This window comes from Prinia subflava, chromosome 2 (assembly GCF_021018805.1).
Source record: "Prinia subflava isolate CZ2003 ecotype Zambia chromosome 2, Cam_Psub_1.2, whole genome shotgun sequence".
NCBI classification, from domain to species: Eukaryota; Metazoa; Chordata; class Aves; order Passeriformes; family Cisticolidae; genus Prinia; species Prinia subflava.
In genome coordinates, this window is record NC_086248.1 from 98,773,815 (window position 1) to 98,801,027 (window position 27,213).

Genomic DNA, 27,213 nt, shown 5'->3' on the forward strand with positions numbered 1-27,213 from the left:
GCTCTGAGTGAGGAGATTTCAGGGGACAGGACTGAGCAGAAATGACCCAGAGCTCTCTCAGACAGATGCTGCATTAGCATGTGGCAATGGCTCCAGTGATTCTGTCACCCTCCGTGCTTGTGATTAGCATTTGGAGACACACTCAGTGTCACCTTCCACTTGAGAGCCTCCGTGGTGTCACACAGGGTGAGCAGTGTGTTCATTTTTATTCCAGCTTGTTAAAAAAGCTACCTGGTGGGACAAAGCTATTCAAAGTGCAAACTTAATATGGTTTTTGGCAAAACAAACAAATTAATGGAAGAAACCAAGTTTCCACACCTTTTCCAGACTCTAGGAGGTTTTTTTAATTGGAAAATATGTTAAAAGGCATTAAAAAAGCATGAAATATATGAACTGAAAAAAAATTTTGAACAATAGCAAGTTTTCTGAAGCTAACCAATGTTTTATTTCAGGTCAAATAAAATCTTTTGAAGTACTGCTGAGCAAACATTTTCCTCTACAGGGGACATTTTCATTTTAGATAGCTCTTAAAAATGAGATTTCTTTTTTCTGTGAAAAAATTATGCTATTCTACAAAGTAGTAAGACCATACATCCCCCACAAAATGGTTTTTTAGGGTTTTTTTTCTGTCACAGCAAAAAGAGACTTATCCAAGAGACTTATCTTTGTCAAGCAAAGAGACTCATCCAAGGTCACAGCAGAAGAAGTATTTTGGAACTCCTGACCATCAGATTTCTGGTTTGATAGGCAGCATTTCTGGAGGTGATTTGCTAGCAGTGCAAGGACCCTGCACACACAGATGGAGTCTGGTTTGAAAGACCCCGAGAAATGATGCTGGGCTGCTGTGCTTGAGCACATTGTTTTGTGCTCAGTCCTTGATTATTTAATTCTTTCTTCATTTCATTGAGTACTGGGGAAAGGATATCAGGCTTTTTATTTCCAGAAATACCCTGGATGACCGCTAACTTGGATTTGGCACCCTCTCTTTGCCAGGTCTCAGTTCCCTTAGCTGCCCTACTGCTCTGCTGAACAGAGAATGCAGCTGCTCCTGTGGGCCCAGAGGCCTCTGAGCTTTCTGACTCTGTCACCACCCTTGGGACCTTGGATCATTGATTTTATCCACATTAGATGCTAGGGCAAGGCACTTTTATCATCTTTGTGATACCTCATTGACAGACTGTTTAAAATTATATTGCTCTGTAAAAAGCAGCAGTAATGACCTGTGGGATGGGAAGGAAGGGCATGGTCCAAGTGGAGTTGAGAGCCTTTGCTGTAAGTGCAGCTGCATGAGAGTCCTACTGCTGTCTCTTAAGAGAGCCTGGAAAAGGAGGCAAGGACTTTTCTTGGTGTAAGGAGTAGGGCTGTTGGTTTTCTTGCTGGTATTTCAGTAAACTTTCTGTTTGAAGATTCCCTGTGTCCTATGGGTTGCCTTCCTGGCTTTGAGATACTGTGGTGATGTAAGCCAGTGACATTCTTTATGGCTGGTGAACTGCATCCACATCCCATTAAGTTAAAGCCCTGGGAGAGCTGGAAGTCAGGTATTTTAACTATTCTCTTTGTAAAAAAGATATAGTGGACATATAAAACCTTTGCACTCGGTATAACTTTACTATAGCTCAGAGAGGACCATGGACAGCTTAAGGTGAATGGAAGTACAGATACAGTGACCAGGGGGGCAGAGTAAAAAACAGGAAGAGTGTCTGTCCCCTAAGATGGTTGCCTTTGTCCAGTTAGCCACTGCCAGAGAGAATTTCTAATGGAATATGTACAAAATGAATGGCTACTTGGTCTTTGAAATTGATATTACAAGATCAAATGTAGACATGTGTAAAGTAGCTTCTAGGTCTCCCCTAGTCTAGTTTATGGTCAAAAGAAAGTTTGGTGTTTCTTTTTTTCTTATTCATTTCATTTGTGCTCTTTGTACTGTCAAGTGAGTCCTGTCCAGTACAACTTGCTTACTGTAATCCTCTCCTAAACTGGTGGTGTTTTTTGGCAAAACTTTCTTTGAAATTGCTCTGTAATCCAGTAGATGTTTGGTGGAGTGTACACAAAATTTCATTGCTTCCTGTCACTGGTAAATTGTTTTGTATTTCTTTTTTCTTAGTTCCTGGTGCACCCAATAATTTTTTGATTGCCAGTCATTTGGAATACTGTGCATGTATGGCTGGGTATTGGAGGGTACTCTACTACCCCTGCCTGCCACAAGACCAGACTAACCCCATTTACTTTGCAGTGGGGCTACCATTTCATATTCTCTTTTTATCATTTGTTTTTCACCAAAATGTTTGTTTGCTAGGACTTGATGAAGAGCTGCGTGTCCTCCTAATTCTTTGTTTTGTATAACAAATTGTTGAGCAGTTAGAGAGGATTTGTCTGCCAGGAAGAGGTACATTTGCATTTTATAAATAGATTTATCTAAAGTCAACAAGGTGTTATGCTTTGCTGAAACCTATCCAGCAGCGAGGAACATTTTACATAATAACAGCAGTAGCAAGTTTGTGAGAATTTAATACTACTGCTGACAGTAATTACGTGATTAATTAATAGCCAACTGAATCAGTTAGTGAAATGGGGAGAGAATGAGTTGGAAAACCCTTGAAGGGGAGCCTGCACTCAACAGAAAGCTTATTGACAAAGAAGATATAACGGGATATTTTGGGTAAACATATGCTTTATGGTGCCAAATTTAAAGATGAGAACTGCTAAGAAAATGACTGCTCATTCTGAGTAATTGTATAAAATCTCCTGAGAGATAATCCATTCATTGAAGGCTAAAGGTCTTAGAAAAAACACGGAGTAAGAGAAAGAGGGAGAAGTCATGGTTTGTCTCCTTTATCTGTCTTTACTCGTGACAACAGTCTGTTAAAATTCCTATCACTCTATTTAAAATAAATTCAAAAGCCATTTTAATATTATTTAATGACTCCACTCTTAGTCTAACTGCTCTACTGCAACTGGCAGCCCACAGTCATCTCAATGTCAGGGCATGCTTATTCTCTATACTGATATTGGTCAACTCTTGCAATCCTTTCTGCATCCCCTTATACTTTTGGAAAGTGGTCTCGTGTGGAAAGCGGTCTCGTGTGGAAAGCATTAATAAAAGAGCCTTTCAGCATGCCACAAGAGAGGAGAGGGTCTGCATGAAACCAGGGTGGTAATGTTGGAATTGTAACATTATCCATTCTTCAATTTTTCCCTGATATCTTCAGTATGTACCTTGGCTTACACTAAACTAATCACTTTGTTATTCACTGACATCTATTTTTTTCATAAGTTTTAAACTTTCATAAGTTTCGTGCACGTTCAAACGTTAATGGAGGTCCTTGGGCAGAGCTGTGGACTCCGGAAGGAGTCCTTCTCCAGGCTTGTTTTTGATGTGAGGGCCACTGACCTTCAGCAGCTTTGCTCCTGGGATAAAGTCATTCGAGCGTAGCAAGGCCTTGAAGCACAGCCTGGAACACAAGCACACAGAGCTGCGCTGGCCCTCGGTCCCTCTGGACTGGCCTCAGAGCACTGAGATGCTGGCAGTAGTTGGTGCATCCAGCTGGAAGAGTCACCCGTGAGTCACTGCACCCATCACCTCCTGGTGTTCAGCGATGTGTGCAGGTAGGGTGACACCGAGAGTGTCCTTTTGCTTCCCCAGAACTAAAAGCTGGAAGCATCCATGCACATTTAGTCCCTCTCCATGGCAAGCCTGTTGTGTGTAGCTACTGCTCTCCCTCACAGCAAGCGTTGGGGTGTAATTTTATTTGTTTATTATTTGTGGGTTTGAGGTATCATTGCTCACTTTTCAAACAAAGTGGAAGTCAGCTGCTTGATGACGACTCGTTGCCTTTACACAACTGCAGAAGTTGTTGGCACAATGGAAAGGGGCACAAACAGGAAACTTACTTCCCCAGAAGCAAGCTTCTGCTTCTGCCTGAAACAATAATTACTCTTCCACTGTGGGGCTACTGCTTTGCCCAGTAAGGGATTAGCTGTGGTGTGAGGGTGGGTCCCTGCACTCCGCTGAGAGGGACCACATGTGCATGCTCAGGGTTGTGCTGATTTGTGGTATTCCACCCACCACCTCCAGCAACCTATCTGTAGTAAAGCCAAAAACCTTAATACTGCTGACAGCTGAAGCAGAGAGACTGCTTAAAAACAGTTACAGAAAGAGAATTGCGTTTTAGAAATAAAAAAAAATCTCATTCTTATCTGAAGTGCTGTTTGAATACGGTTAAGTGTTTTTCATGACCAGGCATATCAATATATCTCTCTTGTTAACTGGATTGGCAAAGCTAAAAGGGAGCTTACTGAGATGCTGTTATTGCAGGATTAAGAGAGAGGTTATACCTGACCTGTGTGGAACCAGCTCTTGATGAGCCATGAAAATATTCTCCAGTCTCCTCTTTTTCGTTGTATCTGGGCATCTTCAGCCCATCTGGTACAGGAAGCAGCAGGAGTCAGAGAGATAGTCTGGTTTGGGCATTTTACAGGCTCATTTATGTGATTGGAATGGATTGACAAGTACCTCAGTTTCCTCATCTTTAGAATGTTATTGATATTATTGGTTTTCTTGCTGGGCTGTTTTTAAGAACCAAGAATTGAAAAAAAACCTGCTGTGTACAGTGGTAGTATTTGTTGTGCTTGGAACTGCAGAACTGGAAGAGGCAAAGATAACACTTTAATAATTGAAAATGGATTTGAACTAAGCCTCCTAAGAAGCAAAAGGTGGAAAATTACATATATTTCCTATCTAATCAGCTCTTACAGTTTCCCCAAGAGGCACATGTGAGGGTCGGAAGTGCAATTTTCATGTCTTTTCTCCTGAAGCCTTGTTTTATTTCACATTGAGTTCCGTGTCTGATGCTGAGGTAGGACCTGTGCTAAATCTGCTCCTGTTGTCTGTAAATAAGCTTAGAGATCCTAACCACCTCATGATTTTGTCAGCGCCCGCCGCATGTGGCGAGCAGCATTCATCTTTCAGTGAGACAGCAGCCTGCCTGCTGGTGTTTCCCATGGAAAAGATTGCTCCCTGATAAGAGCTGCTCTCCAAGCCTCTTCAGACCCAGGAAAGTCTGATGGAAATGGAAGAGCTAATAATAGAAGTTGGACTTTTTTATTTTCCCTCTACAGGGTATGAATGTTGAAAAATTCACAGGCAGTCACAGGGAAGAATTTTTTGGCCTTTGTTTTTGTGGGGGGTGGGTTATGTGGGGTTTTTTTCTTTTAACCAGTTGCTTACTGTTACAAATATAGAATATTCACTTGTTTTAGGAGAAACATGAAATCTAGGGGAGAGGGGTTTTTGTTGATTTTTTTTTAATCTCATAAAGATGCAATGGTACCTAGAAAGATGCAGTTGTACCCAAGAGAAAAGAGAAACAAACAGCAAATGCAGCCTCATATTGAAACCAGGGCAATGAAAAACAACCAAGAGAAATGAGATTTGGGATTTTAATAAAATTACTCTATCCCACTGGATTATTCTAAGTCAGAATGTTCATATTTATAGATGAAAGCCATAAAGATCTACTGTGTTAGATGAAATTTAAAAAAGGTCCAATTACTATGTATGCACAGTATTTCATACAATAAGTATTCTCCATTTTCAATTTAGTAGATGCCACAGAATATGTAGATATCACTGTATGATGGAAAATCACACTTTCATTATAAAGTTCACTGCTGCTGTTTACTGTTAATTTTTGGATGTGCAGTTGGAGCTTTTATTGATTGGTAAGTAACATGTGTTACCATGATCTCTAAAAAAAAAAAAAAACCACCACAAAAGAAGCCAATTTTGCGCAAGATTAATAGGGGAAAACATTATTATGTCGTTTACTGCACTCAATGATTTTTTGTTGTCTCAGGAACTATTAAGACCCTCAGCCAACTTTCCTAATTGAAAATTGAGAAAGTGTGAAATCCATCTAACTTGCTCTTTCCACATACTTATTTCATTATAGTTTTTTAAGGAAGCTATTTTTCTCTGTAAATTCAGGGAAGATACATCACACCAACACTATTCTTGGGAAGTTGTTCAGTCAAAAGGTAGGAAAAGCAACTAGACCTGGTCAAAAATGTTTCTGAGAGAGCACAGAGGGCCTGGATAGTCTGAATGGTGCACAAGTCTGAAGAGAGTTCCTGCTCCTGACACGTGGCAGTGAACAAGTGCCAGCTCCTCAGGTGTGCTGAGAGCTCTCTTTTGTGTAAGCAATCCTGCTGGCATTAGGCAATGCTGAAGGAGCAGATGTTTAAAATTTGTGTACTAAACACAGCATCCCTACCTTGAAGCAGCAGAGAGGGAAAGCACATTAGAACTGAGCTGGCTCAATTATTGGCCTGAGTGTGTTCCAAACCAGTAAGTTCCCTCTTGAGTTTCCTGCCCAGCATTTTATTTTTGTCTTAATTCAAGTGTTTTCAAATTTCTGGGGTTTAGGACAGTATTACTCATGTGTTGAAACTGCAAAAGTTGGTTTTCTAACCTAGACTTGATTTGACTATTTTGTTCTGTGAGAACATTGGGCGTTTTTATTTTCTGGTGAGATACATTTTGAAATGTTGACATTGTCTTTGAGATGAAAATTCTGTCTCTACGTTGCTTTAATGAGCAAGTTTTCTCTTCCTGAAGTAGCTCACTGTGGGAATGCTGCACCCTCAGTGTGCAGGGCAGGGGGTGCTCTCTCAGTGGGAAGGCATTTGCTGCCCTCTGTCCTGCCTTCATCAAAGGTGTGTTCATTTTATACTGTAAATTATTCAAGCTGCACTGTGAAGACACAGTAAATAATTTCCTTACAGGTTTTTTCATGTCTGTTATCATAGCATCTTAGTTCCTTACAGATGTTAATGAAATGAACATCACAGAGCTCTTGTGATGAGTTTATTCCCATTTATGTTTAGGAAGTGAAGTAAGAAGATTAAAGGCAATTTATGTAACTGGAAAAATGGGCGAGCTTTCAGGCATTTACAAACACAGGCTGTTTTTTCTGCCTGTAGCAGGCAGTGTAATAAAAAAGAGAACACTTCCTCCTACAAATGCATCCTTAGGCAATGACAGTAACAGTAACAATGCTGTTAAAAATATTAAAGTCAGAAATTATGAAGTGTTGACCAATTTTGTCCAGCTTTTTTTTCCAAAGCATTTTTTGAGGACAATGTGTTTTCCAAGTGTTTCTCTCACTGGTCTCATTTGCTGCTGCAACTACTCGGGTTCCTTGCTGATCTGGATACAGGTGTCCTGGGGTGGCTGGCTGGAAAACGAGAGCAGTGTAGCTTGCTGTGAAAGATCTGATTTATGTGATCTGCCCTGTATCATGTGGAGTTCAGTTGCCATTTACCAAGGATGGCTTTGTTCCCCTCAAACATGAACTTACCTTTCACTTCTCTCACTTTCTTTCCTCCTTTATTTCATACCTTCCAACTTCTCTAATGGTGAAAGCATGGGTATTAGTGACTTGTATCAATAGCAAATTTGCTTTATCCTGGAATATGGCTATCCTCAGCACAGAGTGAGCCAGCAGCCTTTGAATGTCTGTGCTGCTGGAGGCCTGGAGATAATGAGTGGGAAATATGTAGCCATCAGAAATGGCAAGTCATGGAAAAATCAATAATCAGAAACTCCCCAAAATTCTCACTATCCTTTTATAGCTAGACAGCAGCTTTTCTGTTTTCACACAACCTTTCAATCCCCCAAGTAATGTTTTTGTAAATATCTGAGTCAAAGCTTTGAACTCAAGCCAAAGGAGGGGCAGGTGAAATTGAGAAGTTAATGACAAATACTTGTGGCAGACACACATCATCAACAAGGTTGTGCAATCCCAGATTTTTAGTGACTTTTAGTGGAGGCATATTAAGCTGCAGCACTAGCCCATTGGAAAACATTTTTTAAGAGATGTAATCAAATAGGAGGAAACTTTCTCTCTTTTGAGAGGTAACACATATGGTTAGATAAATATGGTGGACTTCCATGGGTGGGTATTTTTTGCTACATAGATGCAATTAAAAATGGAAAATTTTCACATTGTGGGCATATAGGGTCTTGCCTTGAGAACCACTGAAATAAACTCAACTCTGTACAATGGGGCTCCTCAAGGATAGCCCAGAGAGAAGCTGCTTGCTGGTAAAATGCAAGTGACAAGGCTGTACATTTATCCCAGGTATTTGGAATGTTTGCAGAGTACAAATGAGACAATTTTTAAACAGCAACCAAGTACTGTCCTATTGTCTTCTGTTTTAATGTGTGCTCAGCAGGAGTGCTTCACCTGAGTGTGTTTGTCCCAGAAGCTTCTGGTAGAATTAAAAATTATGGTCTAAGAAGTTGAATGTAGCATGTGAAGGTATAATTATGTTCAGCTTCATTAAACCCTGCATGATAATTCGCAGCTTAGCTGGTTTGCCAGATAAGTGATATTTTTTGAATGCCTGCGAGAATTTCTTCCATCCCACCTGGCCAAGTGTGGTGGCAGGAAGGCGAAGTTTCCCGTTTTGCAGTGATCAAACACCTCAGTCTTTCTGGCCAGGTTCCTCAGAGCTTGCCAGCACACTGACTTCTCTGCTGGTCAAGTGGCAGGGAATGAGAGAAGAGGAAATCCAGGTCAGAGAAAATTTGTTGAGAAATGAAATACATCCCCTTGGGTCCCACTGTGTGAGCAGTAGGTTGCTGATCCTGCATAAGCTAAGCCACATGATTTTCCTTTTTCCATCCTGATATATGGAAACCAAGTCCGAAAGCATGGGCAGTAAAGATCCCAGGCTGTCTTTTGTGTCTGGTACTGGATTTGAACACTGCCGGGGCTAAACTGTGTTGAGAAGTAGGACCTGTGAGGTACAAAGTCAGCACTTGTTCCCCAAGGAGTTGTTTCTACTTTCAATTTAGAGCCTGAAATGCCATTTATTTAATGCTGCTGTTTAAATAATGATTTATAAGCCTCCAAGCCAGCCGTGGTACAGCTTAATTACTGCTGTAATTTATGGATGTCACTGGCTACATAAACACTGCTGTAAATATAAAGGATGTCTCCCACAAATTTTACTGTGATACTTATTTGATACCATTCATTTTCCTTTCCTAACACACCTTTTCTGTGTGAGTTGAGGCCACTTCACTCAGCAATCCAGGTCATTCTGGTTCACTTTGCCAAGAGTAATTGGGTCTGGGAACTGAAAAGATCAAAGGTCTGTTTTTCTTGCAAAATATTTTAATTAAAATTTGAGTTTCCTTGAGCTTGGATGCAAACATCTGCATTAAGTGGCCCATTAAAAGGATTATTTGTATTTGGGCTTTTTTTGGTTATCTATTTGTTTTACTAGTTAATCATCTTCTTTCTCCAATTCATTTTGCCTTTGTGCTCACAGTAAGCAAGCAAACAAGATGGGAATAAATCATGCACTGTAACAGAGCCCAGCCATTCCCCAGGCTGCAGCTTTGCTATTTGTGTTCTCTAACCTATACAAGGAGCATGTATATATTGGTCTAATGCAAATCTGAGCTAATTCAAGCCCCGTCTCCACAGAGATGAATGAGCATGCAAATCTGCTCCTTTGTTTTGGAGGAATAGCTCCTGGAATTGCCTGATTCCCAGTTGCAACTGACATATTTCAAATACTACAGTCAGTTGGCTTCAGGAGATTTGTGCCTCTAGGCTGCAGCAAAAAACACCTGGGAAGGCAAGTAGGTTCTCTCGAATGCCTTGGTTCCATTATAATTAGTGTTAAAGCAGTTGTGTGCTTGGAAAATTGAGTGCCTTTAAAAAGTTATAATGAACTGAGTAAACAGAACAACCCCATTGCCTACAATAACCACTCCTCTGAATCTCTGTGTATCTCTGCAGCTGCTGAAATAAAACATGGACATTGCTGAAAAGATAGCAAATAAACTGAGTGGGACATGAAAGCTGATACTAAACGTGGGGTTCAAAACCATCTGTGGGGTAATTCAGAGATACAAGAGTACTTCTGAATTTCAGTAGAACTTCAGGCTCTTTTGTGTCATGATGTTCCTAACTCATGGAAATGCTCTGCGACATGTCTCCTAACTTTTCTTCCAACAGCAGGATGCTGCTTAGGCTCATTGCACACCCCTAGGTGAAGGGATCACCTACTGAGCTACCAGAGTCCCTTCTTACAGCTTTGTAGTGTCCATTTGCACACTGACCTGAGCCCAATGTGTCTGGCTTGTGGCATGTGAAGAGCTTTGCACCTCACATAGGGGAGGCTCTCAGGGGTGGCCTCTGAGGGTGCATTTTTTGTAGGAAGCTCAGCAAAACCAAGGGAGATACCATCTCACTGCCTTAAACCCTCTGCCAGGAGGCCACAGAAATTGTCAGCAGCCAGCTCCAAGTTACTTGGTCTATTTTTCCTGCAAAGCTTCTCTCTGTAGTCATGCCTTGACCAGGACTGGAATACAAGGGCATTCTGCAACCTATGTGTGGCAAGCCAGAATTGCTCTAAGGAAGGGGAAAAAGTCAACCTGACAATAACAAAGAGCACCCTTTTCAGCATCCGTCATCCTTTATTAATAAAGTTTGGCACGTATTCCCCCCACTCCCGAATGAGTTGCACCATAAAATGGTGAAGCTGGAAGAGAAATAGTGGTTGTTTTCCTACATGCTTCATTAATTTTTAGTTTTGGCAGGCAATATAAATAAAAATATCAAGTGCACATCTAATTGGATCGCAAGTGATTTCCAACTCCCTGTAGTACCAGAGAACATGATGTAGCTGCACTGTTTAGTGAGCATGGATGAGTTAGGCAAACAATGGCTTTCTCTGCCCAGAGGCTTTGGTTTAATCTGGAGCATTTACCCATTTAATATGAGACAGGGCAGTTATTGCTACAATGGGGAATTCACAGCACCAGTCTCTCTGTTCTTCCAGGCTTGTCTTCCAGCAGTGACTGGAAGCATGTCTTGGCAGATTCAGGAAGGTGTCAGTGAACTGCATCCACACTCAGTTTTTTGTGTAAGGAACTCTGGCTTCTCTCAAGCTTGGACTCCTCCATACACACTGACTTCAGGATGTTACTGCACTTCTTCCTGGCTCCTTCAGGTGTCTGAGAGCATGGGCCTCTTAAAAAAACTAATTTAAAAAAGAAGGCCTTGTCCTAAGTATTGTCACAAAGGACTTGGGATGAGAGAATTCCTATAGTAAGGAAAATGATGCCTGTTAGTCTACTTGATATCTGGCTTGTCAGCTGTCAAGGGAATCAGTCCTCCAGAAAAGGATGGGTTTTAGGGAAAATTACTCGGGATCATTTCTGAGTGGGTGATACTGACCTTTAATTGTAATGTTTGGCGACCTCATTTCAAAAGAGTTGTCTCCTTTGCACATTGCTGGATGTCTTTTGCTGCTTAGCACAGGTAACATGAACTGGGGACTTCTGTGTCTTGGTAGATATAGTCTGCTGTGGGCTCCCTGACTCAGAGGAGTGCAGGATGCAGGAGTAGGAGTAGGCATAGAAGAGAAAAAAATTACAAGTAGAGATTGAACTGCTTTCTCTCCTGCAGAGAATATGACAACAAAATACACCCAAAGCAAAGGTAATGCATGTTGCCAGGAGAGTTTGATGAAAGCTAGTGCTCTTTCTAAATCCTGTAGCCATGTTACTGCTGAGCTAGACAGAGAGCATATCAGCCTTCAGAACTGTCAGTGCAGCAGTAAATTCATACACAATTAAAAATCTATCACGTGTATTGTGTTGTTCTTAAGAAGTACCAGAGCAGGTTGCGGGATTTAAACCCTCCAGAGGTCAAAGCTGCCTTCCATATTATAGCACCAGAAAGGCCTGGGAAACTGAAATTCTCTATTAGGTGGACCATTAGACATTTGACAAGATTAAATAGGCCAAAAAATAATTATCAAGTAAGTATTTAATTGAGCCGATTTCATAAGGTGTTTGTCCCTTCAGTGTTATGCAGGATGCTGTGACCTGTCGGTTGAAAGGAAAGCAATTTGGTTATCTGAAGTGTTTTTGTCGTTTTTTTCTCTAGGATCTTCTTCTCTCTCAAAAATGGCTCTGGAGGGTTCCTTCAGCTGCTGGAATGGAACAGTGATCAGGCTGGGGCAGGCGTGCGACTTCGTCCAGGACTGCGCTGAGGGAGAAGATGAGGGAGATATTTGCAGTGAGTAAATCCTAACCCCCAGGTTGTACCATCCTTTTCCAGGAGAGTTGATTGGTTTGCACTTTAATGTCTGAGACTTTAGCACTAAGAGACTCATTTGGTGTTATCAAAAGACCTGTATCCCCCACAGCAGATGCCATTTCTCTGGGTGTCTGTCTGGAGTGCACCATTTGATATTTCTGGGCTCACCTCCATCAGTTCTGCAGCAGCTTCTTAACATGCTCTTGGTGCTTCATCACTTCCACTTGCATCAAAAATGCAAAGGAAGTATAGCCTGAATAGCTAGATTCCTTACAGAATTATGAAATGTGTTAGAGCCTTTAATCAAAATGTAGTGCAGCATGTGACAGAGGGAGAGGAAGGAAAAAACTTCCAAGATGAAAAATTAGTAGAGCTGGTAGCTTGTCTTTGACTAGCTCCTGTGTCCTTGCAATTCCTCTGGTTTCCTACCCTCTCTTCAGGAGTCAATAGTCCAATAACATACAACAGAAGATAGATAACAGCCTGAGTTTTCTAAGAACTTGCTGTGCCTGAGTACTTTCAAAAATGTGCTGTGGAGCTCAGATACTTAAGGACCTTCCTTTAGCCTTGAAGGTGCCTTATCACTTTTTCTATACTTCTGTACATTCTACCTCCAGCATCCCCCCATCTGCCAGCCTACAAATAGTCAGGAGTGGTGTGTTGTCTGCTTTGTGGTTGTCCATAGGGCAAATATATCAAGAAAAATAAATACTGAGAGTTCATTATTCAAAGTGTATGTGCCACAGCTGATCTAGCCTGTGGGCTGTTACAATAGAACTGTGTTGATCTGCTATGTATAAAACATGTTTGCTATTTCTAGCAAGAACTTAACATGAGCGATCTATAACTTCTAACAGATTTCACGTCTTTTCTGCTAATAAAGAAATAAAGTTACAGACTTTATTGGTGTGGAGAGCCTTGGTTTGACCTGGGATCATCTAGGAAACTAGTTAAAAGCTTGAAATTACATGCTTCTCCATCATTTTAGACATTGTTACAATTTGAAATTATATTCTTTAATGACACACTCAGTGGGCATTAAATTCATAGGAACAATGTCAGCACTGTGGACTTGCAGCTTCTTAGAACCAATAATGCTTCATATTAGTAAAACCGAAATCTTATTTTCATCTAAGACCTTTAAAATAGAACTCTAAAACTACATAATGGTATTTCTGTTTTGTTCTACTCTATCATTAAAAAAAAGGTTGAATGCATTTTCATTTCATTGGAAGTAGAGAAACATTATTTACCCTCAACTGTATGTTCAGGCAGACTTTGGTGCCTGCGTGCCGTAAATGGCTCTGCCTTGTGGGAGTAATCCTGTCTATACCAGGGGGAAGAGCAGAGTTCACAAGGTGGATTAGTACTGATCACGGATGCAAAATAAATACCGCCATGGGATGAGGCAGGCCTGGAGGAACATGCTTGCCTGTTATTTTCAGACATCGGGAGCACTTGTGGTGGGTCTGTTGCTCATATTCACGTATCAGGAGAGTGGCTCTGCTCTTGCCCCTTGCTGCCACCCTGGACCCCATGGTGAGCTCAGTGGAAAAGCAGCCAATGCCTCTCTGGCATGTGTTATCCACAGGGCTTGGTTTGGGTGTCTTTTCTCCCTCCATTCATCAGTAGCTGCTTCCACAAGGCAATATGGCACTTGCAGCTGTGTTGGCAAAGGAATGTACTGAGAATGTCGGTGAGAAAATGCAAAAAGCAGAAAATATTTAGCCAGCTGTTTAGCAAAGCGTCACTCCCAGCTTGAGACCACATGGCTTGCATTCACCCATAGGTACTGGAAATGAGAGTTCTTACTTCCAGCCAAAAGGTCCAGAAACACTATCTTTCACTCAAGGAACAAAAAAGCATGGCTTGCCTGAGCGAGAGCCCGGGCTGTGGTTGTGCCTGCTTATCCATCTATAAGCCTGCTCAGTTCTATGGCCGATCCTCCTGCTTTTGCTTCTTTACGGTGCTGAATGTTGTTGGCATAAGGTTTCTTACACAAAACAGAGAAGTGATCTAATGTTTGAGGTGTCAGAAATATCTGCATGGCAGCCTAACACAAAACTTATGTCATCTTTCAGCATTTTAGTTGTCATTTTATTCCTGAGCAACAGGGATATTTTCATCTGCTTTTTGCAGGTGTGTTAAAAAGTGATTCAGATTTATCAAGCAGAGAAAAGGGTTTCCCAAATGGTTCTGCCTACACAAACAAGCTGTCAGAAAAAGATGAGCTATGCTCAAAACTGAGGCGAGAGGTTTTAAAAATGCCACTATCAAAGGCTTCTATCTTTGAGCTTCAAGGAGGTGTTGGAGTTTTTTGTCTTTCAAAGTGTTTTAGCTTTACAGGTACTAATTGGTTTTATTGTGATTTTTTTTTTTTTCCTAATAATTTGAATTTTGTTCCTGTCTTAGCTGAAAAAGGTCTCTCCACTGCCTGCTGTTTGCTAACATCTCTTTACTTATTAATGGCCAATGAAACGTCATGGTGCTTGTTCTGCTTTGCAACCAATTAGTCTGTGTAGAAATTGTAAAATCAGAGAGGGATGACCCCTAGAGAAAAGCGTGTTGCTATTTGAGTCGTAATCAGATATCCTTGCAGGAGTAAACGACAGCTTCAAAGAGGCAGATGCGGGATGAGATGCCAAACCGCGTGTGTGTTAACTCGGGATCAGACACAGATTCACCAGCCTGATGGAAGTGTCACGCTAAAAATTGCTTTGCAGAGCATACACTGCAGACACACATTAATACTTCAGATAGCACTGGTGGTGTGTCTCTGTTAGTAAAATCATGCCTTTCCAGATACAGAAACTACATGTGCCATGTCATGCACCATGGCAGGCTTTGACTCTAGGTTTCCGCTGAATTCATAAATTGAAAGATCGATTTTTCTATAAAAGTATTTTTTTAAAATGGTGTAGTAGCTGGAGCTGGATGCCTCCAAAGAGGGACCTTGAACAAAGAAGTCCCTGGTTGATTATACTCAAAAAATCTGAATTCCTCAGCCTTGATGTGACTGTGTTTGAACCAGTTGTCCCCCATATGACACTCTGGGAGCTCTTCCCATTCTTTATTGTGTCCCTTGCTTGCCTCTAGGTAGGATGTTTCTCATTTCTAAGGTTGCAGCTTCTGTTAATGGATTCCTTATCTTGTGTCTTGAACCAGCTCTAGGGTTTTCTCATATTTGACTGAGTGGAAAGTTCAGCGTATCTGGTGAAAGTTCACAGCATATGCCTCAGGCTTCAGCAAATTTATCTATTAATGCTAAGCAACAAATTCTATATAAGTAGTTTACTAAATCACTCAACATAAAGATAGAACTTACTGCAAAAAAACCCAACACATTTTCTCTTATTGTAGTAATCACATGTAATATACTTTGTGTGGTACATGACAGACATGGAAATTCAAATTATTTACTAACACAGATGGGCAGGGCTCCGTTTTACAGAAAGGGTGAGTTTGTTTTAGCAATTTTGTACTTCTCTTTTTAGTTAACAGCATCTGGCATTTTGTTTCAATAATCTTTCATTGCAGGACCGCAAATCAGGGCAAAAGTTAACACTTTACTGGAAAGGGATGCATATAATTCTGGGTAGTCCAAAACTATTTTACTCTCTGGGACAAATTCACAAAAAAAATCATACTTGTAAAATACTGGTTAATCAGTCCAAGCATGTTAGGTAAGTAATGGATATATTTTTAAAACTGTAACATTTTAAATAATGGAGGTGGCAGTAGTATATTTATTATCTAGAGACCCAGAACTTACAAGATTCACTCAGGGTACAATTGACCCAGGACTGGGTCTTCTGTGAATTTGAGCCCATATTTTCTATTTCCATAAAGAGTTTCCAAGTTTGTGGTCTGGAGTTCTGGTCTGGTTCAGAAGCAAGTGGTTACCCAAATCTTTCCCAAGACTGCAGTTCCACATTTTATGAATTTCAGCTGGAACAGGAAGTAATGTCCTCTTTATCTTTGAAATAAATCTCATAATCACAGAGTTATAGGGTAATTTTCACTCTGCTTCATTGAGTATTTAAGCATGTTAAGCACCTTAGCAGGTGAGATAAGGAAGACAAGTGTCTGACTCCGTAGAGGAGGGACTCAGGCTGTGCTATGTGCTCGGAGGACTGCACGCACACATCAGTCAAAAGACCAGATGGCAGCTTGAGTAGCAGCCTATGAAGTTTGGTTTTCTGATAAGGTGGATGAGTGACCAAAAAGCACTGATAATCAATTCCATAGGTGCCAGTTTCCTTTCCAGGCAAAAATATGGGAAGAAATTGTGGGATTCGTTTTTATCCAGATATGGCCCAGCAGAGTCTTCCTGCAAGTAAAGTGATGAAGGACCAACTTGTTGCCACGCCATGCTATGCTCATAAGGTTCCTGTCTTGCATACACTAATCCTTCTGCTTCTTTCTTTATCAAAAGCTGTACTTATAGAAACAAATTCTAACCTCTGGCACTTTTGAGCTCAGCAAAGCCATCTACCATTGAAGGATAACTCTGCTGACTGTTGAAACGTATTTTCTCTTTTTCTGCTTCATTTCTGGTAGAATTTGCTGGCCAACTTTGCTAGCATAGAAGCAATCATTGAAACAAATTCATATTTAAGATTCATGTGATTCTTTAAATTGAATAGCTGATCTGTTTGGCTTCTGAGATTCCCTCCTAAACTTGGTAAAGGTCCATACGTACAGAGTAGTTTTTAATGCTTTTGTTCTTTATAGTACCTGTTGGGAATTTCAGCCAAAAGTTTAAGCCGTATTATCTGGTTGATTTACACCTAGTTTTGAAGCAAGAGATGACTCCATCTGCTTCATCAATTATATCAGCTACTAATGCTCTTGCTATAAATGGATGAAAAATCTGAGTTAAAGAAAAAGAATTTACTTAGATTTTTCTTGAAAGGTATTTATTTCTGAAGGCTTGAAAATATTTGGTTAAGAACAAGTTTAACACCCTACTTCCTCACCCACATAGAAGGGGAGACTCTTACATTATCAGAGTGCTGCAGTTTCACTGGACTACTCTATTCTCATTCTCATACCCAAAAGTTCTATCTTAATCTTACTTAATCTTAAGGCCTAAATCTTCTGAGATTTCTTTCAGTGGTATTAATATCCAAAATGGCAGGTTTCAGTAGAAGTAACCCCTGCCCCCTCATTTCCATGATTTTCCAGTAATGTCAGACCAGTTCCCCTTGTCAGTGCAGTGTCTGTGCTAATGTGATTTTCAGTCACAAACACATGAAATGGAGAAGTAACAGTTGGAGAGATGTGGTAGCCAAAGAGGTCTCTGTGGAGTACCAACACATGGAATCACAGGTGCTGTACATATTCAAGGTAAGAAAGAGCAGCAAAGAAAATGCATCCAGGGCATGAGACATCTGAAAACTCATAAAACATTAATTTGGGAAAAGGGAATGAAATATTCTGTGAAAGTAATAGCTTCTTATTTATGCCCTTACATTTTCGTCGACAGTGAGCTTTTCCTGGCCTTCGGGCAGGGATTGCTACTTAGATGACTCCTCCTGCTGCTCTGACTTGTTTACATCATTCTAGATAGCAAATGGCCATGACATGAATTCTGTTGGACACCAAGCCAAGCTGTTTCAGTGGGAATTCAGGGCACATTATAATTTGTCATTTTCTTTGTATCCCAGCCTCAGGCTGCGCAATGAAATATAATCAAGTTCTGCAGAGGGGTGAAACACAGGGAAGTAACTCTCTGCCTAACAGCTTCACATTTAAAAACCAGGCTGAATGATTTTAAAGACATTTAAAAGGAAAAACTTGAAAAAGCTCTAACTTCAGTACACGTTATGATTTTTTTGTAACAGGTTTAGATGCTTGCACAAAATACCACTAAAATGTGGCTGTTGCCTCGATGTCAGGTTCCAGGTCCGATACTGGTCTTACTAAAAAGCTGCAGAGAGAGGATTTGTTTCACTTTCCTCTGACAACTGAGTTGTGATTCAGGGTCCCAGGAAATCAAATGTTTGTGGTCTAGATGCTGCAGTCGTGTAGTTCCACAGCTGTTTTCTTTGGGTGCACCAAGGAACACGTGCATGTACCAATGACAGTCAATTGCCTTTTGAGGTGTGTGAGTCAAAGCTGGAGCCCTGTGAGCAGTATTTTATTGATCTGAAATCTCAGCCAGGGGTATCTGCTGGTACTGAAAACATTTTGAATGATCTAGAGCTTGAATATTGGTGCCTCATTGTCTGACAGCCACTTTATAGATATATGATTTCAAGGGGAAAAGAAATTAATTATCACAAGAAAATATATTTTCAAGAGCTTCCTCTTCTTGTAGAGGAGCTAATGAACTTATTGGTGTGATTTGACCAGAAGATTCTCTTTCTTTAGAAGCTTGTGGTCTATCCTGCTGCTTTTAAGTTAAGAAATTTTTATTTTGGTTTTATCAAGCAGCTAAAAAAAAAAAAATCCTGGATATATTTTTGTATATGGAATTCCATTTTTATCTTACCTTATCTTGTCTTAGTTTTAAACATATTTCATGTATCATTCTCCTTTCTTGGAGCAAAAGGAGCAATACTTTGCACTCTTTGTAAGAAGTTGCAGTTGTAGATAAAGAAGTACATGGAAGGCATGAGATTACCTTCTGTTTTGAATGAGATGAGTGTTGCTTTAAAACTGGCAAATTTCAAGGTAAAAAGCTAATGGAGTTCTATTGTTTGGATCTGGAAACTGAAATGCTAAGCTAGTGACAGAATCAGCGGGCTTCAAAGCCTGAAAGTATGGATTAAAATAAACTACCCTCTTTTCAGCCATTCATTTCCTGGAAGAGAATCACAGGTGAAAAGACTGAGGCCCAAAAGGATTCAGTGCTTTACCTGAGGCCACATCACTGCTCACAGAGAGATCATGTTGCTGAGCTGGGCTGACTAAAAACCTGCAGGGTTTCTGCAAGGAGGGAATCTTGTATGGAATTTATCCCTCCCCAAGACTTCCCTCTGTGAGGCTGCAGAAACAGTGCTTAGGAAAGTCTTCTCCAAGATGTGACCTTGAGTGAGCTGATAGCCGCAGAGTTGAGAGCCCAGGTATTCAGGAGACCCCTTGGTGTGAGATGTGTCCTCTCACTCGGGTTTGTCAGAGTGTGGAGGGAGTCCCTTGGCCAGAGTCTGGGGGTGGTTTCCCTCTGCTCCTCCTTCCCCGTGGTCAGGCACGTGCACGGTTCCACACAAAAGGACTGAGTCACTGGGAGTGTCCACGTGCGCTGGGCAAATGGGGTTGGAATAGTCACTGCAGCTCCTGTGCGAGTCCAGGAGCCGCCTCCTCAGCTCACCTGGCTTCTTCTGTCTGTGTGTCTTTCCCTCTTGCAGGAAAGCTTCCCTCTGGCTTTTACTGTTCGTTTGAAGCAGGGGACTGTGGCTGGATGCCAGGCCCCTCTGCGCCCCATCCTTCTCCGTGGCGGATTGGAAGACCGGAACACAACAGTTTCCCTTCCATAGAAGGTGTGTGAGAGTAAACAGCGAGTGTAGAGCATAAACAGCAGAGAGCAAAAATGATACACACATGGTGAGGAGAGGGAAGGAAACACAACACAAGTTTTCCTGTGTACTTACATATTCAGCCTCCAGTGAAACAAAATCCCAACTTTCTACTCTCAAATGCCATCTTTCCACACTGAGTGCTTTGAGCAAAAGACTGTCCTCCTCCCTTTTTGTCTTGAGGGTACAAGGTGGCACTTCAGTCTCCATCACTGACACCAGATACTGATCTTGACCCCCTCTAAAAAACTGCATGCCAAATGTTCATCTGCCTGACCCTCTGCCATACTGATTTGGTTTTTTTCTTTCTGATTTTCCTATTTATTTTTTGTCTATTTTTTCTCTACTGCTGCTTTTTCCCCCTGATCACATCCTAATTTTTCTTCCCTTTACTTCATGATCCCTTGAGTTACACTTTTATGTACAATTACTATGCGCTTGGTTCTCCTACCTAAATGCCAGTCATTTCTAATCCTTTTCATACAAATAATTGAAGTTTTCTTTTTTCAGTTCTCTTTTGAGGGAAAACGCACTACTGCCCTTGTTCCTCTTGTTGACAGCAAACTATTCAAATTGCAGAGAGTTATAGCTGTATTTTTATTTGGTTTTGGTCAAGATAAATTCTTTTCTTCCAAGTTACTTTTTGTTCATAAAAATACACTTTATTATTTGCCTTGCAGGGAGGATGAATTTGAAGGCATGGAGCAACAGAAGGTAGCAGTGGGGGGAAGGTAGACTCCATAAGTGTGGTTACTGAGTATGTTTGTTAGGTAGGTGAAGCTGCATCCCCAAGAAATGGAAAAAGCCTTCTGCTCCCTGGAATTCTACCATGTAGAAGGCAGCTGACATAGGCTTGGGGCAGGTTTCACAAATCCTGAATCCCAAAGGTGAGTGCTGCAGTTTGACCTTCCTCCTTCTCTTTCATCCAGGTTCTGCACTCCTTCTTAACACCAGCAAGGCACCAGCAGTAACAAAGACTGTCATGACCAGCACAGCGTTTCCAGCTCCTTTGAGGAATTCCCCCTGTGAGGCAAGTCATAATGTTCTCTTTCCTTGTGGAATTTACAGAGCTTTTTTGTGTGTTTGACTGAGGTTTTCAAATATAAGTACTAAGTCAGTAGCAAGGCAACCACTTATCTCTGATTTTATTTTCTATAAAATATACTTATTTATGCCCACTGTGCAGGGGAAGGATATGGTTATCTGCTTGAATGCCACAAAATGTGCTTTGAGAAACCTATCATATCCTGTCCTCATTGCATCACACGATGTATTACAATCTTCATACTTAGGTGTGGATGCTGTAAGAGTAGGGCAGCCAGCATTATATAAACACTGAGAGGAAGAATCTTACTGCATGAGCAAGCATTGCATTTGCAACATCCAAGACAGAACAGGCTTCAGGACTGCCCCTGAGCCATTCAGAAAAGGCAGTACATGCTTTCTCTAGCACCGCTAGGATTTGGGATGGCAGCTCTTCGTGCTTCTGCACTTCAAACCTACCAGTCCTCGTGTAGGCCTCGTTCATAGCAGTGCTGAAGTTAGCCACAGCAGAGAGAAATTCATCCAGAATGGAGCCAGGTCCATATTCAAGCAGAAAAGCTATTAACAGTCGTAAGACATCAGCTTAAGCAAGTACATCAAGGCTTGGCAGGCAACCTTGCTAATGGTTGTCATTCTGAGTCATTTGTATTTAACCCTCAAAGTGCACCTTCAGAAAGATGACCTGTCTGCATCTTCTTATTCTGTAGCTTCACAGATTGTAGCATCACTGATAGGATTTATTTCTGACTTATGACTTTGAACCATGCCTAGTGAGTTAAAGCATTTCACATCTTCACAGTCACTCAGCAATCTCACAATAAGCTTCTGGATCCTGGAGCAGAGGGTTTTAGGAAAACTGATACTAACAAAATGCAGCTGTTTGTTGGTCGAGCACTGAACAGACAAAAAAAAATCTGTTCCAGTGATCTTAAAATACTAAAAGTACAAGAAGGGATGTGTTAGAAAGTTCTCTGGAATGAAATTACACAGAAGAAGGTGTTTCTTTGCCTTAAAGTTTGTTTTGGTTACTTCTGCTGGATATCTCAGTTCATACAGCAAAGCACCTCTGGTTTCGCTCTCTTGACAGATTCATGTTCTCTGTCTTTGAAATATATTCTACCTTGTTTTTCCTCCCATCTGTGACAAAGGCGTATGCAGGTTCTGAATATTTTAAGACCTTGTTCTACCATGGCCCAGCAAGAGCGAGTGTTTTTCATAATCCACCTGACACAGGAATCACAGTGAATGATTTCCCAATATCTGTGTATTTTTTCCTTGTGTATACAACACTGCAAATAATTAAACTTGCCATCGGGGGAGAAGCTGCCATGTATTTCATCTGCTCACATGCCATCCCACCTCCGTCACTCCCCTTGGCACTTCAAAGGCATCCGGACGCATCCAGCACTGCAGCTGTTGGTAATAAAGAGTGAAGGAGTTTTGGCAAGGGTTTTGTCTTTTGCCTTTTCATATAGTGTAAAAGCTTCTCTTCTCAGTGGGTCCCTGGTGGCTTCAAATTCTATTTTACTGGAACAATCTGTCTGTGCACAGAATAATTTAATTCCAGTTCTCAACAACAGAAGAGGAGAAAGGAGATATGTCTCCCTATGCACTTACTCCTCCAATAGGTGCCAACAAACTTCCTAATTGTGAAATCATAGTCAGAAAAGAGGTTGTAAAAATACTACAATGCTGTCTTATATTTATTCACCCTCAACAGCTTCTTGATTGAACTGGCTCAAGTTCAGGCACTAGAAGATGAGTTTTCTTTTACCTGTCACTGCTGACAGCTTTACCTGGCATGTCACAACTGGGGCACATTCTCTGGCAGCTGAAATCCCACAGAAAATACTCAAAATTCATGTTGCAAAGGGATCTCAGCAAGCGTGTGTGTGAATTAGACTCATTTATTCTTCCACCATTGGATTCAGCCATAAATCTGCCCTTCCTCTTGTATTTGATCCAGCTCTCATGATTCTTTAGACATCTGCTCACTGTCCTGAGAGCAACAAGGAGGTCAGCAAACATCCCCAGTTTGATAATTTTGACTCCCCTTTTCTCCCCTGCTACATAGAAGCTCTGGGGCACCTGCTGTTCAACCAAGTTATTATTTTCTCCCCTTACCCCCCAGTTTTCTTTCATCAAGTCATGTTAAACCAATCATACCCACCACAGCAGGAGCTGACACCCTAATTTTTAGCCTGAGGTGTTCATAGAAATAAATTACTTCAGCCTCAGCATGAGAAACATGCCACAGTGCTGTTTACCAGGCTGGAGGATTCTGGGGTTTGGCCAGGATGTCCATGAAACCAGGACACAAAGCCGATAAGGAAACAGCCAAACAGTCCACAGTGAGTGCCAGCCACAAAGAGTTTCTAATGCTTCAAGCTTGTATTTCATTTCTGACCCTGGCTGGTCAATCTTACACTGTGGCAGACTGCAAAAGGAGGTGACTGACCAGCCTGGTCCAAAGACCTTCCCTGGTGATGTTCTGGGCAGCTGTATGCAGCGGTGTTGGTGTTAGCACTTGGAGACACCACAGCATGGATGAGCTTGGCACATGAACTGTCCCTGAGTGCAGGACTAGTGTGGCACTCCATCTCTGTGGCCTGAACTGTCACTGGGAGCATGCAGGGCTGCCTGCCCTTTCCATGCCCTGCAGGGGCTCCTTGTTCACTCAGGAAGGAAACATGAGCCTCACCTGCTCTGCACTGCCCCACGTGCATCAAAAGATGGGGAAATGATAAAAATGCACACAGGAGATACTGTAATAAACACAGCCTGTACTTTCCCACACTTTTGGGATTGGCCATAATGTGCCTTGCACTTTGTGTACAGCTTTGTATTGCACTTCGCTCCTGTTTGTTTTGAGAAGCCTTATATTTTCATTTTCTTTGTTCTTCAGTGCTTTTGGCAGGTCAGAGCAGTCAGTTTGTGATGCTGCCCTTTATTCTTGGTTCAGTTAGTTTTTCCTTTTGTTGTTTTATTAAATCTTGGCTGGAGTATCCTGGCTTCAAAGAATCTCTCTTGTTTGCAGTCCAGACAGCCTTTGTTATGTTTTTCATGTTGCACTTTCAGTAGAGCCCTTTCTTGTTGACCCCTTTAAGTCTGTGTTTAAAACCCACTCTGTATGGAAGAGGGAAACTGTGGCACTTCTACTAAATCTTGTGTGAATGCAGGAAGTGGTTCACACAGTCCATGAAGTGATGCTCCATTACCCTGAAGTAGCCAACGAGAGGAGATGCAACAAAAAGCTCAGGAAATGCTTCTGGAACCAAACAGTCACAGTAATCAAGAGTGAAAACCTTTTAACTCACATGTAAAAGTTCACTGGAAGCAAAGCACATGTAATTGAGCATAGGAATGCACGTGAAGTGCAAAGAATTAAGCGAAACAGTGGCTTGATTTTAAAGCAGAGTTTTTAGAGCTCAAGCAGTAAGCACAGCATTATTTGCCCCTTCTGTCACACTGAGATTCCCCTCCTCTGAGTGGAAATTAGGTGGCATGTACAAGGCTGACAGGGCAAAGAGGAGCATGGGATGGATAGGCATTTCCTCATTTTGAAGGAGAAATCCTTATGCTTATCATTAGAAGCTGTACTGGTCTTTGGGAACCTAGGAAACCACATTGCAATTAAATCCAAGGGAAGTACTGTCATATCAGATGCCACCCATGGCAAAACTAATTGCTTTGTCACAGGTGATGTGTGCACAGTTTCCAAGCTATCATGGTCACGTACTTCACAAAGAAGTCAGAGAGCTGACAGAAGTGTTGCAGGTGCCCAGGGATTACTCACCTTTGTGTGGAAGCTGGGCACTTGGTCCTGACCCCCCATGTCTAGACAACAAGGGAATCCCATCTCCCTCAGTCCAGCATTATTGCTGTGAGGTGCAGTCCCATGTGCTGATTTGCTTTTTCATCCATTTTTTAGGGATGTTCCTTGATACCTGCATCCTCAGGCCTTGAAGGATGTTGTGGTACCTGTAGATCATAAGAAACATGTTTGTTTCTTCCCAAAGTGCCTGGATTTCTCTCATAAAGACAGGCAAGAAGCTGCTACAGTTGTACCTGCCTGGGCTGTAGTCTTGCATCTATCCTGCAAGATTTCATTTTGTGGTGGCTTGTTACTACTCCTTCTGCATGGAAGTCACTCCATAAGCCTGAGAAGTCTGGAGAATGATTTTTAGAAAGGTTGTGCTTTGCTCAGCTCAAGGGAATCTGTGACAGAATCTCAGTACCATGCCTGATAAGTAAAAGCCAAGCCTGCAGCTTTGGTGTGGGCTGTCATAGAGAAGGAGAGTAACAGCAGAGCTGCTGTTGCCTGCGTGGGAGTGAATTTGAAATTAGCCTTAAATGTTATTGTGTGCACTTCCACAGAGTAAGGTGACTCTGCAAGAGGGACTGCTTTGTGATTAGGAACCAGATTATTTCATTTTCTGGTAGGCCCTGGGTCAAACTTTTTAGAGGGTGTAGTTTTGCTGGAAAACAATGAAAACAGATTCCTGGGACAGTAAATGTGCTTTGTGGTTTTGGCTGTGTTTAAAATAATGAAAATATAATTCTGATGTTATTATGACATTTCAACTAGCTGTTTGAAAGCCAGCATTATGTTATGTAAGTTAGTACTAAACTGGGCCAGATTTCTTTATCACCTGAAATTATTTTTGAATGTAATGTACTCTCTCTTGAAAATAAATATAACATGTTGATGTAGAATATTACAGTTGAAGTTTGCCTTCTCTGTCAAGTTTACAGATATAAAGATGTTTTCATCCTCTCTATTTATTTATTCAGTTCTCTTTTTCTATGCAGAAGTGTTGCATTTTTTCAAGGCGTGTAAGTCAATAATATAAATCATTCCTTGAGTGCATTCTGAGCCCCATGCTTACACCTGCAGAGTGTGTCTCCTTTTCTCCTCTTCTCCTTGAGCTTTAAATAACTTAGAAGCATCCATGGTAATAACATCGACACTGAAAATTTACGAGCATGAAAAATGCAACATAGATATGCCTCTAGCTCAGCCATTCATGTGCTTCACTTGGCAGAATATTCTTAGCATACTTTTTTGTTTTAAACTGTTGTTTTTAAAATCTGTACAGTTTATTCACTGTCACCTGTCTTTTCTTGCTTTCTTTCCCACCTGGCTTCTGTGTCATTGGATCAGAGGATCTGTAGCATCTGAAATCTCTTGAATGCTGGTGATTCCACACTGCTCAGAATTCTGAATGCTTTGCCTTCTGTTGTTGCTTTTATTTTTCTCTTTGTCTGTTTTCTGAAATAAAGTAAGAAATAATGTGAGAATAAATAGTGGGAGAATCTGTTCATATAAAACAGGAGCTTCTCTTGCCTGCCTAGGTATTTTAAAGCTAAAAAATCAGATCAGTTGATTATAATTCTATCATTCACAGAAGGTTTTTGCTTGCACACCTGAGTCCTCATCTAAAGCAGAAGTGTCTGCAGGCTACAAGAGAGTCTGATCACGCATTGTTGTAGATCTGGCCAAAAACCAGGAATAAGACCTTTTGATCCTCTTTATTATTCATAGGAGTCCAAGTCTGATTTCCTGAACAGTAGTAATAGATGTCTTTGCTTGTACTCTTGTGTACAACCATTTCTCATTTCTAGTAAGAAAAAAAATCTCATCAGTATGATAAACTTCACATGTCAAAGGTAGCTCATGTTCACAAAGCTTACTGAGAGTTGGCAAAGGTGTCTGCAGCTAATTCTGTGCAAATCATATTCCAGCTTGCAGCTTCAGTTTCTCCTCAACAAAGAGATGTTTTCCAAGCTTCTTTAATACCTGAGTTGCATTTACTGGGTCAGTACATTCACTGCTGGAAACAATTTCTACTGTTTCCCTTCCACTGAAGAAAACCCAAGGAAGCAGTAATGTTTTTCAGGAGAATAAGTGTCTGCATTTCAAGAATCCACTGTTCCTTGTCAGGCAAATTTTGAGAAATTCCTTTGAGCAAGCATCATGGAGGGGAGGAGCAAGGACTTGGAGCATCAGAACTAAGTAATGTGCTGTCTCACAAGATGAAAACCTGTGGTCTAGAGCTGAGGTGTTACTGGCCAGAGAACCATCAGTGAGACCCAACTGCTCCAGTTCCTTGGGACCAAAATGCCTGTAGGCAATCTTCTCTGTCTTCTTAAAAATACTTTACCCCAAGCCCTGCTTGAAGTTTTTCTTTTCCAGTTTCTTTTTTCACTTGTGTTAAAGATGGCCACGTATCTATTCCTGCCAGGTAGGACCATAATGCTAATAGTCAGCATCATTGCCATGCAAAAAGAGAAGAAAAAGAAACAGCAGCTCTCCAGGGTGTCACTGCAGAATGTTTTATTTATGCTGCTACAAGTGTGTGTCATTGGTCCTCGGTCAGGCATCTCGGAGATAGTTTATGCTGGAATGTTTCTAGCCATTAAAGTAGATTCACAGGTGTCAGCAAGTTCAAACTTCACCCAGAAGGTTCTTGGTATTTTATTTTTCTTCTTCTGCATAAGGAAGTAAAATTGAAGTCTCAGTT

General features: G+C 41.2%; 1 protein-coding gene across 1 annotated transcript in view; it reads left to right on the plus strand.

The window, feature by feature from the left end:
* ALK (ALK receptor tyrosine kinase) overlaps positions 1-27,213 on the plus strand; it is a 104,063-nt gene that overhangs the window by 14,405 nt on the left and 62,445 nt on the right. Inside the window, exons 2-4 of the mRNA XM_063391181.1 lie at positions 11,973-12,104; positions 19,478-19,609; positions 20,575-20,675. Coding sequence (XP_063247251.1) covers positions 11,973-12,104; positions 19,478-19,609; positions 20,575-20,675 — 365 coding nt within the window. The remainder of the gene's footprint in view (positions 1-11,972; positions 12,105-19,477; positions 19,610-20,574; positions 20,676-27,213) is intronic.